General features: G+C 36.2%; 2 protein-coding genes across 5 annotated transcripts; one reads left to right on the forward strand and one right to left on the reverse strand.

Annotated features, from left to right (window-relative positions):
• Window positions 1–1,844: 1,844 nt before the first annotated feature.
• LOC114519290 (persulfide dioxygenase ETHE1, mitochondrial-like) lies at window positions 1,845–12,689 on the reverse strand. 3 transcript variants are annotated; one of them, XM_028539402.1, is made up of 9 exons: window positions 12,375–12,689; window positions 12,031–12,120; window positions 11,683–11,737; window positions 11,103–11,288; window positions 10,781–10,873; window positions 10,113–10,202; window positions 9,583–9,699; window positions 9,399–9,483; window positions 1,845–2,673 (listed from the first exon to the last, which is right to left on the reverse strand). In XM_028539402.1, exons 1-8 carry the CDS (start codon window positions 12,402–12,404, stop codon window positions 9,404–9,406), a joined length of 741 nt encoding a protein of 246 aa, XP_028395203.1. In that variant the 5' UTR covers window positions 12,405–12,689; the 3' UTR covers window positions 1,845–2,673; window positions 9,399–9,403. The 3 variants fall into 3 exon arrangements, with proteins under 3 accessions (XP_028395203.1, XP_028395204.1, XP_028395205.1); XM_028539403.1 differs by lacking the exon at window positions 1,845–2,673 and adding an exon at window positions 2,836–4,068; XM_028539404.1 differs by lacking the exon at window positions 1,845–2,673 and adding an exon at window positions 8,371–8,561.
• Window positions 3,204–8,436, forward strand: LOC114519289. 2 transcript variants are annotated; one of them, XM_028539399.1, is made up of 8 exons: window positions 3,204–3,306; window positions 3,946–3,990; window positions 4,276–4,480; window positions 5,005–5,594; window positions 5,949–6,147; window positions 6,348–6,530; window positions 7,117–7,694; window positions 7,771–8,436. In XM_028539399.1, the coding sequence occupies exons 4-8, from the start codon at window positions 5,192–5,194 to the stop codon at window positions 8,403–8,405; spliced, it is 1,998 nt and encodes a 665-aa protein (XP_028395200.1). In that variant the 5' UTR covers window positions 3,204–3,306; window positions 3,946–3,990; window positions 4,276–4,480; window positions 5,005–5,191; the 3' UTR covers window positions 8,406–8,436. The 2 variants fall into 2 exon arrangements, with proteins under 2 accessions (XP_028395200.1, XP_028395201.1); XM_028539400.1 differs by lacking the exons at window positions 3,204–3,306; window positions 3,946–3,990 and having other exon boundaries at window positions 4,140–4,480.

Below are 12,689 nucleotides of genomic sequence, written 5' to 3' on the forward strand. Positions count from 1 at the left end.
AACGAAGAAAGTAAAAACAAGCGCCAGGTAATTTAACATGAACAAGCGCCACAACTCAACGAAATTGAACATTTTGTTTTGTACTTTTTGTCGCTCTTCTAAAGGGGGGTTACAGTCGCTTCTTCGCATCAGTTTTGCTCATAACAATGGTTGTCTACTTGCTTCAAAATTGCTCAAATTTCGCATGTTTCGTATATTTCTGAACATAAACTCTCTCTCATATTTATTTAGAAGCATAGCAAACTAAAAGCGTGCCAAATATTTCATTCGAAAGTATTTGATATTTTCGGAAATATACCGATTCAAAATGTAAACAAAGCGTTCGCATGTTTACATTACGGAGTGCACCCCACTTATCTTGCAATGAACAAAGTAGACGTAGAAATCATTAGAAGTCACTTTTATTAAATTCTCATCACAAATTTTCACGGTATTACTGAATGTTTTCATTACTACCATACATGCATATACGAGATGATATGGCTCTGCGAGTAGCTCAGCCAGTCAGACCGCGTAAAGGCTAGTTTCCACTCAGGGAAAATCGCCTTTGGATCGGAACGGACGGGGAATTTTTTTTTTAATATTGTCGGTGAGTTCTCAGGCGGCGTTCATACAAAGGAAACTTTCCTGTCCTGTACGATCAAAAGGAGAATTTTCCTGAGTAGAAACTAGCCTTAACAACTCCTATATTACTGATAAGAAAATTTATTTATGTTCGAATAGAAAATAACAGAATTACAATAAGTCAATAACCAATCCCATATTCTTCCTATAATTATATGTATAACTTCATATATATTCATCAACGTGTTACGACATAAAAAAACCCCATTAATCAAAATATGACAAAAACTTATCTATCAACTTGACAAATCATTTCCTTTTCATTTTATATCGCCGGACGAGGATAATACTTCAATGACAATGAGATGTCTGTAATTATTTGCGAAAATGTTGTTCTTATAATTTATTGGAAGATTATTTATACCAAAACGTTTTCTATGGCACAATTTCCGTCAGAGTTCGGCACAATTTCCGTCAAAGTTCCACATGCATAATTTGTGTCAAACTTCCAGTATTAGGCTAACATTGGCAAAATATATTTGTGACATAAAATTTATAACAATGAAAAATTGCCCGTGTATAAATCAGACTATAATCTTATAATCTAGATTGAATATGAATCATATGAAATTGGAATCAATTTATTTATAGCCCACATGATCTTATACGAGTTTTGTGAAATAAGTGGATAAACATGCCGTTATAAGTTTATGTCATATATTTATGATATGGGTCATAAGGCTGAGATAAACGGCGCACGCTAATTGGTTGATTGCGGGCTGGAAAAAGTCATCTTGCCCTCCCAAAAATTCATCTTGCCCGATTGGAAAAAGTTTAATTGTAAAATGTAAAATATTAACAAAGCCATATAACATATTCCTTATTAAGCTCGTTTGTTCGGTCTGTACGGGAAAGTATTGCCTTCGGTTTTTATCGCACAGACCTCGCTTCTTCGTCGCTCGGGCAATACCTCAGGCAATACTTTCCCGTACAGACCTCACACTCGGTTAATAAGTAGCTAGTTAATATACACTTCTCGCTATATTACATATATTAAGCAAGCGTGAGGTTGGTATTACAGAGAGATATCAGACAAGTCTTTTTTAGAGACCAAGGTCTAAGGTGCTGTTTACATGAGCCCGGTTACCCGAGATTCAACGAAGCATGAGAGGACTTTGAGGTATTGAAATAAGTCTTTATGACACCAAACAAGCACATGCTATTGTTGTGGTGATTATTAGACTGCCAGGATCATGTTATCTGCTCATTTCAATACCTCAAAATCATCTCACGCTTCGTTGAATCTCGGGTAACCGGGCTCATGTAAACAGCCCCTAAAATATTTCTTGTATCTATATGAACTGAGCAAACGAGGTAAAAAAGTATAGTTGGTATTTTTGTGGAACAAAACATTCGCCAACTAGTGCTTTGTTAACGAGGGTCCCTATATACAACCTAAGGGAGGGGGGAGGGGCGGAGGTAGAAAGACGCAGCGTGGGCCGTGGAGCGGAAGTAAAAAGACCCTGGGTACGAGGTTGGGTCCCTATATTTTTACCGTGAAGCGTGATTAGTGTCATTTTTCATCCGTGAAACGTGCATGATTGTCATGTATTTAATTTGTGATACGTGATCGAAAGGTTCTACGTGATCGTGAGTGTAACTTTGGATCTTTGGATGACCCGTGAAATATTCAGCATTACTTTCATGTTGTGTGATTTTTTTACTTTTCTTTAAAAGGGATTAAGGGAACCAAAGTGGCTGGTGACATGCAGTAGTGTCAACACAGGGTATAATCAATTTGAATCCTTTGTGCGACTCACCGACTTTGTTTGGGTAAGCAAAGTAGTGAATGATATATCTCATGTATTAGTCACTCATTCCCGTCCTAAATTATTGCCCCTAGCAACATAACTCTGCTTCTCAAAAAATGTCCCAAACGATATACTGCATTAATTTGTCGAAAAGTCAGCATATATAGATCTTGCAAAATGGAAAATTATATGCTATTTATAAAAATAATAAAAACATTACCCGCTCTAAGAGCATTTAATACCAAACTACTATTCAACACATTACATATATGTATTCTCTTCTTGCAGCAAGAAAGATCTGGTAAAAAACAAATGTTTTCTGTTACTGTAAGTTTCAACTCATATTTAAATCAGGAAGACCTCAGCCATGCATTGCAAAGCTCAAAATAACGGTCGATTAACGGTCAATTAACGAGCTTCTTGACCGGTCGTATTTTTATTTTGCCGGCCAAACCATGTTTATTAACAATTCGCTTAGATAGAAAATTCACACGGTGGTTTCCTCAAAAGCGATAGGGTAATATAGCTATATAGGTTAACGATTGAACGACTGTAAGACACACCTGAGATTCTGTGTCTCAAAACATGATTATATAGTTCCGCGATTTCACGGTGTTTAAGTAGCATATGAAAAATCGTGGGCATCAGATTATAAACCGATTCTGACCGAGCTAACATGTAGTTGAGTTGACCGGTTAGTCATTTGGTTGACCGGAGATAACACGATTGTTATTTTGAGCACTAATACTGCTTTGTATATTCGCAATTCAAAATAAAGGTGGCACCGTATATATTTTGATATTTTTGTGATCGTAGAAACCGATTACAGCGCATTTCTTTTCGTTTTAGAAAAAATCAAAAATATTGTTGGTGGTAGTTTTTTGTGTGTTTGTTTATTATTTAATAACACCATTAGCAGATCAATTCAGAGGTATGATCCATGGTTATCATATGGTATTTAAATGCATTTAACATCATCTTAACTACATTTTGTTTCATTAAGGTCGTGGTACACCACAAAAAGGTCATTTGTATATTTATAAAATGAAAATATCGAAATATCTTAACATACTTAATATGTGTTTTTTCGAGTCTAGTTCACAGCACAGACATCAGTGTGCCAAGTATGCTTTAGTCGTTTTAGAGCTTAGTTTTATGGTAGAACGGAGGGAGAGTTTTTTGAGAGATTGCGCAAAAAATTCTTTCTTTTCGGACGTGTATCTAAACTCCGAAACGACTGCTGAAGCGAACTCAGCACGTGAATGTCTGTGCTGCGAACTAGAATTAGAACAATCATACCACTCTACTTCAACATATTTCAATATTTCTAATTTTATAAATATGCAAATGATCTTTTTGTGGTGTACCACCTTAAATCGTAGTTATATATAACTTGATTCTGATTGGCCAATTCCGTTACTGTAAATACAGTTAAAACTATCTTTTATACAACTTTCCCTGGGCCAACAGCTTTATAACTCTTTATAAGTTATCATGATCCTTGCTTATTTTTAAAAAAATATTAAATATAAAGACGTATTTTCTCTAATCAAGTCTTAACTCTTCATAGAAAAAACGATATTACACGTTCATCAAAGATATGTTCATGACAAAGGTAACTAGTTAATCATGATATAATTATAATAAACAGCACATGATGGGCCCAGACTGACATATACTTACATCCAGAGAACTGAAATAGAAAATTAACAATTTGAACAAGTGTATATGTTTGTATATAATATGCGACATAATATTTTTATACGCCATAAACTTTGAAATTTGCAGGTTTCAAACTGAAATTTTTGCGCGTGTTAAATTTTCCAACGATGGAGGGCTTTATTTTTTGGCAGAAAAAAATTGAATTTACAATCTCTTGACTATATTAATCTTAATTTAGCAAATCGCAATAAAGAACGGCCGGAACTTTATACGAAGCAAGAATACAAGAAGAAAAATAAGATCTTGACTGATTTGTTGTTGAATATCGAGAGAGAGGGAATATTCCCCGAGGACGACCCGTGCCCATATTTGGGAGTGCGTAAGCCAATCAAAGAGAGCAGATATCCCAACGACTATTTTGGAATTTCATGTCAACCGCACAGGTAATGCATGGCAGGCGATAATGAAATTATATATTTTAGAAACATTTCGTGAACTCTACCTCCTCCGCAGGCCCTTTTTGGCCAATATTGCGGGCGAATTACTTTTGTATTGAATGTATTCACTTCATTTTTAATGGTATAATGGCGTTGTAAATACTCTTGTAGCAGTTGGTGTTTTGCAACCACCAAATGCTGTTTAAAACTTAGTGATATTTGAATGTACGTCGAAAACATTTTGTTTCGAACGTTTTCGCGCCAAAATACACGACATAATAAATCTCCTCTTAATTAGTCCCGCTACACAAATGTTATTATGATTCAACAGTCAATGAGCAATAAAATATTTCTACGATATTTTAAGATAATACGCCACTGTTCGATATGCAAACACGAATTTCATTCGCGTAAAATGGTGTATTCACTCGCGGGCAAATTTTAATGCATGGAAATATGGCGCCTCAGTTTTTGTAATGCGAAAGAAGTAACCTTTCATGTCAATTAAATGGACTCATCTCTTTCAACAGGCCTGATGTAAAGGATTGTGAAACGGCTCACGAGATCTACGGTTCTGCAAGTGATCTTCCACCCCAGCAATGCACAGAATTCAAGTACAAAGATTTGTGTACGTTTCGAGCCAATGGGAGTACAGAAAATTATAACTTGGAATGTGATTGGTCGATTTGTTTCCCACGCAAACCATACATCGGGGAGATGGACGCAACCTACGGTAGGGCCACGAGCTGGGTGTACGCCCCCACAGACAAAACGATCGAAGAAATTATTCAACGTAGTATGAAAAATGGCTTCAATTTCGTATTCCTTCAATGCGGCAGTTTGAGGCAGGTTCTCCCTCTTCCAAGAACAATAAAATTATCCAGTAAGAAGAGTAAGAAGAGTAAAAAGAAAAGTAAAAAGATTAACGTGAACATAATACTAATAGATTCAATCTCTCGACCACACTTTTATCGGTCAATGCCACGGACTATAGAAGCACTACGTCATGTAGTATACAACGAAAGTATTCCAGCTACAGTGCTTGATTTTGAGCTCCTGCAGAGCGTTAGTCAACACACAATGGATAATTGTAGACCTCTCTACTCTGGAGTGACCGCAGGTAAAAGCTCCTATTAGCGCAGTTCTTATCGTAATATTCCACGATGACACAGAGTTGACTGCAGAATCTTTCATTCGTCTCCGACCAGCTCACTTATCATTCCATATCATATCTCAACCTTGTTTCCCACATCTTAACGACAACGCCCACCGCACTTTACTCTCTTTCCTGACATCTTTATTAAATATTTCCAACTATCATTCTTGCTTGCCTCATTTTCTGGACAACCATAAAATGAGTTCTGTTCTAGGTCTTCTTTATCCCTTCTTATTAAATATCTATAAAATCTTAGTCTTTTTGATCTCTTTATTCAATGTCTTCCACAAACCAAAACATTTTTCTTATTGTCTTCAGGTGTATATAAAGAGTTCAGTAGCAAATGGAGAAAATCGATTAAACCGCTGGGAATATCTGTTTTATTTGGTGAATATCAGAAAAATGGTTATCAAACAATGTTCCAGGAGGAAGGGTGTTGGTATGACTTGTGGGGGTTGATGCTGACCGACGTGGAGAGGCACCCCACACTCACAGATAGGGAAGGCTTTGCGAAGAGGTAAAGTGCATGCAGTGAATTATCCAAAGTGTTAAATGGACCCTGGACGCGAGGTTACCATGAATTATGATTTTGCTGTGAAGAAACTTGATTTTACTTTTTAGAAGCACAAGTCCCCACATGATTTTCCCGTTAAGAATAATGATTTTCCCATTCAGAATCTTGATTTTCCTGTTGAGAGTCATGAATTTCCCGTTAAGGTGGAAACAATTGCAAGAAAGATGGAAACATTATCACATTGATGATTTTGGACTGACACATTTCACTTGTGAAGTTGTAAAGAAGTATGGTCAAACCAATGATATGGATCGTCCAAAGCACGTTTGTTTCAATGGTGACTATATTAGCACATACTATCTGAAATATCATCTCGACTACCTGAGGTTAGTGACAATGGCCTGTTTAATCGACCATAACAGCTTTAAGGTTTAGACAAATTTTTGACCTAGTCAAAGAAATCTAACTCCGCAGTAAGAAATGCCAGCTTAAAATAAATAAAACTGCCAAGTTTAGTTGTGAAATGTTAGCGGGTATCCCGACAGGGATGAAAGTCAGAGACGTTTTTTAAACAAAGTGAAATCAGATGCTTAAAACTAGCGGCTGTGTTTCTCATCATCTTTTGGAAATTTGACGATACATTCAAAGGTCTCTGAAGTAGAGTGTGGAAACCGCACCATTACCGAAGCATCGTTATATTAGTTATTGTTATTTTTTAGTATTTTTAAAATCATTTTTGAGCCAAAGTGGTCGTTCTTCCGCACTTAAAACAAATATGTAAAAAATGTTACACTCGGAAACACTATATTTCCATAATTAACAACACTTCGCAACCAATTTTTCTGTTTTATTCATTCCGAGGTGCTTCAGCTGTGGCGTTTGTTTTCAAACTGAAATAAAATTTGTCCTAACACAAACTTCAATTAACTGACTCGATAATTGACATCAAGTTTCTATGATTGTTTCCATTAGATCAATCCGGGAGCACAAAGACTCGCTCCCACTCCTCCATTACCTTCATCTGGTCACCGGTCACACCTCCTATGGCACACGCATTCGTAACGACGACGTCGGCCTGGCTACTTACGTCACTCAGCTAGCACGTGACCCAAACACGCTGACCATAATCTTATCAGACCACGGTCACACGCGAACAAAATATTCCCAAACGGTAGAAGGCCGGTTTGAGCTCTCAAATCCATTAATGTTCGTCTTATTCTCGGAAAATGTCGCCGGCATACTCGGGAAAAATAAGGTGCGCTCATTGGTGGAAAACCAACAACGACTCTTCACGACTCTCGATATACATCGTATGTTGATGGCATTAAACAATCCAGTCAAAATGCAGTCAGATGATTACCGGGTCAATGGTATCCTATCAGTGTTGCCTAGCAATCGTACATGTGAGAACCTGCCTCTCACCCCCCTGACGAGATGTAAATGTGAAGGATGGGATCATAAAGTTGGAGATAATTCGCAGCGCCATATTTGGCTAGCCGAGTTTGCTCTAGGACAACTGAATAACGTGATGCAGGAACAGTTTATGAAAGGTAAGACTTCACATTCAATCTTTCATAAAGTTCTGCTATATGCAAATCGCCTATTGGGTGATCTTTTTTTGCACAGGGCACAAAAATAGTGGTTATGGCTCGTGTATACGGCTACGGGGCCTGGAAACCAAGAACAACATCGAGAAACAAACTGAAAAGAGACTGAGTGTCACTATGGATCTAATTGTAGAATCTGCAGTACAAAATAGAGTCGAAGTATTTCAAGTTTTGATTGAGACGCCGTTGCTACCAGATGAGAACATTGCCAGTGCAAAACTGATCAAATACGACAGGCAGAGTCTGTACAGCCGTTACCTACACTGCGTTGACGATGGTGTTGATGTTAGCCTTTGCGCATGCGCGAAGAAAACTGATAACAAAGATACGATCGCTTCCGACGCTCTCCGAAGCCTAGCTACTCGCAGCGCGTTCGGAGCGGAAACTGAAGTGACATTGGTTGATAAAGAGGGATGTCTGTTGATGTTAAGTAGAAAGCATAACTTCAGTATTTCGTATGAAGTGGCAAATCTCTGTGATAAAACATATCACTTTAAATTTCATGGGAAGGCATTTAATATGTTATTAACGGCGAAACTGCCTGTTATTATTGTTGTTAAACCTAGGACGATATATTTTTTAATATCTGCCACAAGATATGTAGTTAATGATAGTTACTTTGATGTTAGAACTAACCACAAACTAATGAATTAGAAAGTCCCTTTGTATTTCAATTGGGGTTAATTGAGGGTCATTTGGCATTTTTGTACAAAATAAATTTATTTAGTTTTTTTCTCATGCATTTAGTCACTATATATATATATTTTATTGATAAAATGCAAGGCAAACCTTTCTCGCATTACAAATATCCTGCAATTATAATTAAAAAAAAAAGTATAAATTTCCAAAAAGAAAACTATTATATGGTATTGGTCATGAAATCAACAACCGAACCACAAATGGCAAACCTAAATTTGTGTAATTAATATTGTGTGATAAATATTCTTGCATTTTTTGCAATAATCTTGGGATAATTTGTTTATGAAAATTGAAGGATGAAATGTCTGTCGAAAACCGGTATAGGGTTTAAAGTCTGAAATACCATTACTTTAGAGGTTTGCCGCTGACGGTTAGCGTATTGCTGTGAACGTCAATCTTAAGATCTCTTATCTATTGTTCTATTAATGACCTTCCAAAATCTAGAAGAACCTGATGGGTTTCAGCTTGCTAGATATTCAACTTATTAATCACATTGTACCAAGGGTAGATAAAACCCTGGGTGCGAGGTTGCCTACAGCAATCAAGTTTTCAAACAGTTTTATTACTAAAATTCTTGTAATTTGGCATGGTGACATCATATTATAAGTAAATTAGCTTGTAGGTACACCACGTAAGTATATAGTAATGCTGCAAAGCTTTCGGTCCGTTAACTTGGGCCTTCATCAGTGCATGTAATTCCGCTATACTCTACATATAGAACCGTTGGTTTCCAGGAGCGTAGCCAGCCTGTCGATATGTCCCGCTATGCTAATATTTTCGTGTTCACTGACTGTGAAAACAATAGATTTCTAAAGACATGAATAATTATAATAACCCGAAATTTACATAGCGGGACAAAATCGTCAGGCTGGCTACGCCACTGTTGGTTTCAAAGATAACTAAAGACCCAAAGATAAGATTTTTTAAGTCATAAATATATCAACTTACTATATTTATCCATGACGTATCTGTCTGACCAAGTTTTCGTCAACCTGATCTGTGCCATCAACCAAATTAGCAGGAAGTGCGACGTCTATAGAAGGGAGTCTTACATTAGTGTCGCCTGCATTTTGAATAGTAATCGCAAGTCATACGTAGGGCAAAGCACACCCCCCCTGGCTTAAGTAATTACCTATTTTCTTCGGATAATCCAAGTTGAGGTTTTCCATGATTTTGATAAATTCTTCCCTGCTCTTTGTCAATCTCGGATTGTGAACTTTTTCCTCTTCAACGGTAGTAACAGTCAAACCTATGGAAATTAAACCACTCAGTTCATGGTGCCGAAAACATTTGACGGTTTTAAGGGTTTCTACTGTGTTGAGGCCACTTTACGGGCGATTTTTGCTGCGATTTTCTTCTTTTGACAGTTGCATTCCAGTGAATAGTTATGAATATTCTGTGCATATGTGCGTCCTTATTTGAAAATTCGTAACTTATTCATTTGATCACATCATTCAAAAGATGAAAATTCTGCGTGAAATCACAGCAAATCGTTCATGTGAGGGGCAAATATTCTATTTTTTAATCATTTCGAGTTTTTTCAAGTAGTCATAATTTCAAAACCAATGGCAATGATTTTCAAAGCGCTCAACAATTTGTATTTTTCAGAAAACTAAGTGCCTGGTTTACAGACAACTGAGACAAGACTAGGGTCGAGCTTACCTTGGTAATCATGGCCAGGATAAAGAAGAAAGTCGGACGGTAAAGATAATATCTTTTTATGAACGGAATCATAAAGTTCTGACGAATTACCTAAGAAGATAGAAGAGTTTTTCTTTCAATCTTCAACACGAAACGTTGGCATATTGAAGGTGCGAGTTGATTGGAGAGCAGTCTGGGTTCCTAATAGATCTCTAATTGGTCTGTATATATAACTATAATCGTCCAGGTGATCTGAAAAGGCGGGAAAGGTCGAAGGACGGGACGGGAACTTTTTGTGAAATAAAACCCATTTTTCAGTTGAAAATTTTTCGGTTCCAATACTTATAATTTGTTATAAAAATACAAAAAACTTTTATCTTAACACATATTTTGACTTTTTCTGCATTTTTTTCATAATATAGAAGAAAAGACACTTTCACTGAAGTGTAGTGGAGAGTTGGTTGGTATAGCTGGAAACATAGGGATCCCCATATGCCCTAAAGCTGGAAACATAGGGATCCCCATAGGCGCCATAGCTGGAAAAATAGGGATCCCAATGGGCCCCATAGCTGAAACATAGGGATCCCCATAACTGGAAACATAGGGATCCCAATAGTCCTCTAAAGCAAGCAGGTTGATGCTGTTGAAGAAACGAAGATATGTTTTCACGAGCAATGTCATCAACAAACCTTGCTGAAAATCAGTTCTCCCACAACCTCGTATCAACAATGCATCTCCAGTGAATGCCATTTCATTGGCAAGATCAACATACGTGGTGCAACCTGAGCAAAAATTTTCAGGAAAAATTTCATTCATGATAATGGCTTTGCAGTATTCATGGTTCATCTTTTAATTTAAATCTATATATTTGACATTTTGACAAAAGATATTCATATCAAATGTCATTTTCAGTTTTACTTTAGAAATCATTTGCACATTTTGATTAAAGTTTGGACTTGGGTTTCTGCAAACAGGTTAATAAATAATCTATCATTAATCTATTTTCATTACCATTTGTGTGTCCTGGTGTGAGTCTACATTCAAGAGCATGGTCACCAAACTCTATTATATGTCCATCTTCAAAGAGAATATCGGCTTGTCCCCCAGCAACTTTTGAAAGCACACTTTGACATGTTGGAAAGAGAGCTTTAAGCCACCCTGTGCCAGTGATATGATCTGCATGCACATGTGTGTTTACTAAAAAAATGGACTAGGTGTGAATACAAATTTAACATGCACAATTCAATAAACATGTACGTTCTCATCTCATCGTTCTCAAGTATGTATAACTTTTCATCAACACGGTGTCCCAAAACTATTGAAATCACCTATTGCTAAAATTTGAATGAATTTGTTTGCAAATTTTTGCTCGTGGGGATTAAAACAATTTATAAGAAGCTAATAGGTAAAAAAAATTAGAATTTGCTAGAGAAGAAGATCATGTTGAGGGTCATGGTGCATATATAAGTTGTTAATACAAATATTGTTATCCATTTAAGTCAAAATATTGTTAATAAAAATCAGGCACTAGAACAACCTAATAATATATACTATAATACTTAATAATAGTTAATAAATTAACTTTTCTTACCAGCATATTGAAGGTCCAGGTTTAACTCTTTAAGTAGCTGATAATCTCTGGAGGCCTATAATGACAATTAAGTCAAGCTTACATCCAATTATTATAATGTAATTTCAATACAGCAATAAAACACAAGTTGTATACAACATGTTAATGCCTTAAAAAGTAAGTTGCAATTTACTCATGTTGAACAGGATTAATATTAATTCATTTACAAATTGAAACAATATATTAGGGGGGTTTATCAGGTCTTGTGAAATAAACTCAATTGAGTCTTAAATTTGGAATTTGTTTGAGCTGGGCCAATTCCTTGGCAGTGGAGTTTTGTGTAATAAGCATAGTATTGTTTATACCAACCTTTGTATCAACTGGGTCGATGATTACAGCTTTTCTGGTATTTGCACATCCAAGAATGTAACTGTACGTTGAAGATTGAGAGTCTAACAGCTTGAATGAACGATCCCAAAATTAGTTTAAAATGTGGCAATTAGTGACATATAAATGTTGCAATAAACAACAGAATTTGACAGTAAAAGATAATATAGTTTCTACGAAATTTACTGTCCGTCTTTTTCTCAACCAAAAGAATACAACAAGGCAGGCATTTATGATATATTTAAGCCAATAATTTATTACGTATATTATTTTTTATTTCGAGTTTTCTCCAAATTTTTAATATATTTTGTTGATATTTTGCATACCTGACGAAAGATAAGTCTCGCTCTAGCCATGGTTGTAGCATGAATGAGGTTTTTTCTATAAATCCAAAGATTTCTTACAAATTATTTCTGCTTCGACGTGCAGCTCGACATGTAAGTTGAGACTAATGGACGTCACAAAAGATATGTTAAATATTACGACGGTTTCAGTCAAGTGATGAAACACACAATTATGCACGATTTGCAATACAATGCGGTTTTCAAATTAAAATAAAACAAAGCAATAAAAGTGAAATGAAATGTTCAAACGGAAAATTTGTAAACAGCGATCCTTCCCAAGACAAACCCAAATACGCC

This window comes from Dendronephthya gigantea, unplaced genomic scaffold (assembly GCF_004324835.1).
Source record: "Dendronephthya gigantea isolate DGI-Jeju-01 unplaced genomic scaffold, DenGig_1.0 000013F, whole genome shotgun sequence".
Lineage (NCBI taxonomy): Eukaryota > Metazoa > Cnidaria > Anthozoa > Malacalcyonacea > Nephtheidae > Dendronephthya > Dendronephthya gigantea.

What these genes read in the sequence shown, in the direction of transcription:
- LOC114519289 (XM_028539399.1), top strand. Translation starts at nt 5,192, where the DNA reads ATGGACGCAACCTACGGTAGGGCCACGAGCTGGGTGTACGCCCCCACA. An exon ending in AGGGAAGGCTTTGCGAAGAG is followed by an intron (nt 6,148 to 6,347) that starts GTAAAGTGCATG and finishes TTTCCCGTTAAG; the next exon opens with GTGGAAACAATTGCAAGAAA. An exon ending in TATCATCTCGACTACCTGAG is followed by an intron (nt 6,531 to 7,116) that starts GTTAGTGACAAT and finishes TGTTTCCATTAG; the next exon opens with ATCAATCCGGGAGCACAAAG.
- LOC114519290 (XM_028539402.1), bottom strand. Translation starts at nt 12,404, where the DNA reads ATGGCTAGAGCGAGACTTATCTTTCGTCAG. An exon ending in TCGACCCAGTTGATACAAAG is followed by an intron (nt 11,738 to 12,030) that starts GTTGGTATAAAC and finishes TTGTCATTATAG; the next exon opens with GCCTCCAGAGATTATCAGCT. An exon ending in GAGAACTGATTTTCAGCAAG is followed by an intron (nt 10,203 to 10,780) that starts GTTTGTTGATGA and finishes CTATCTTCTTAG; the next exon opens with GTAATTCGTCAGAACTTTAT.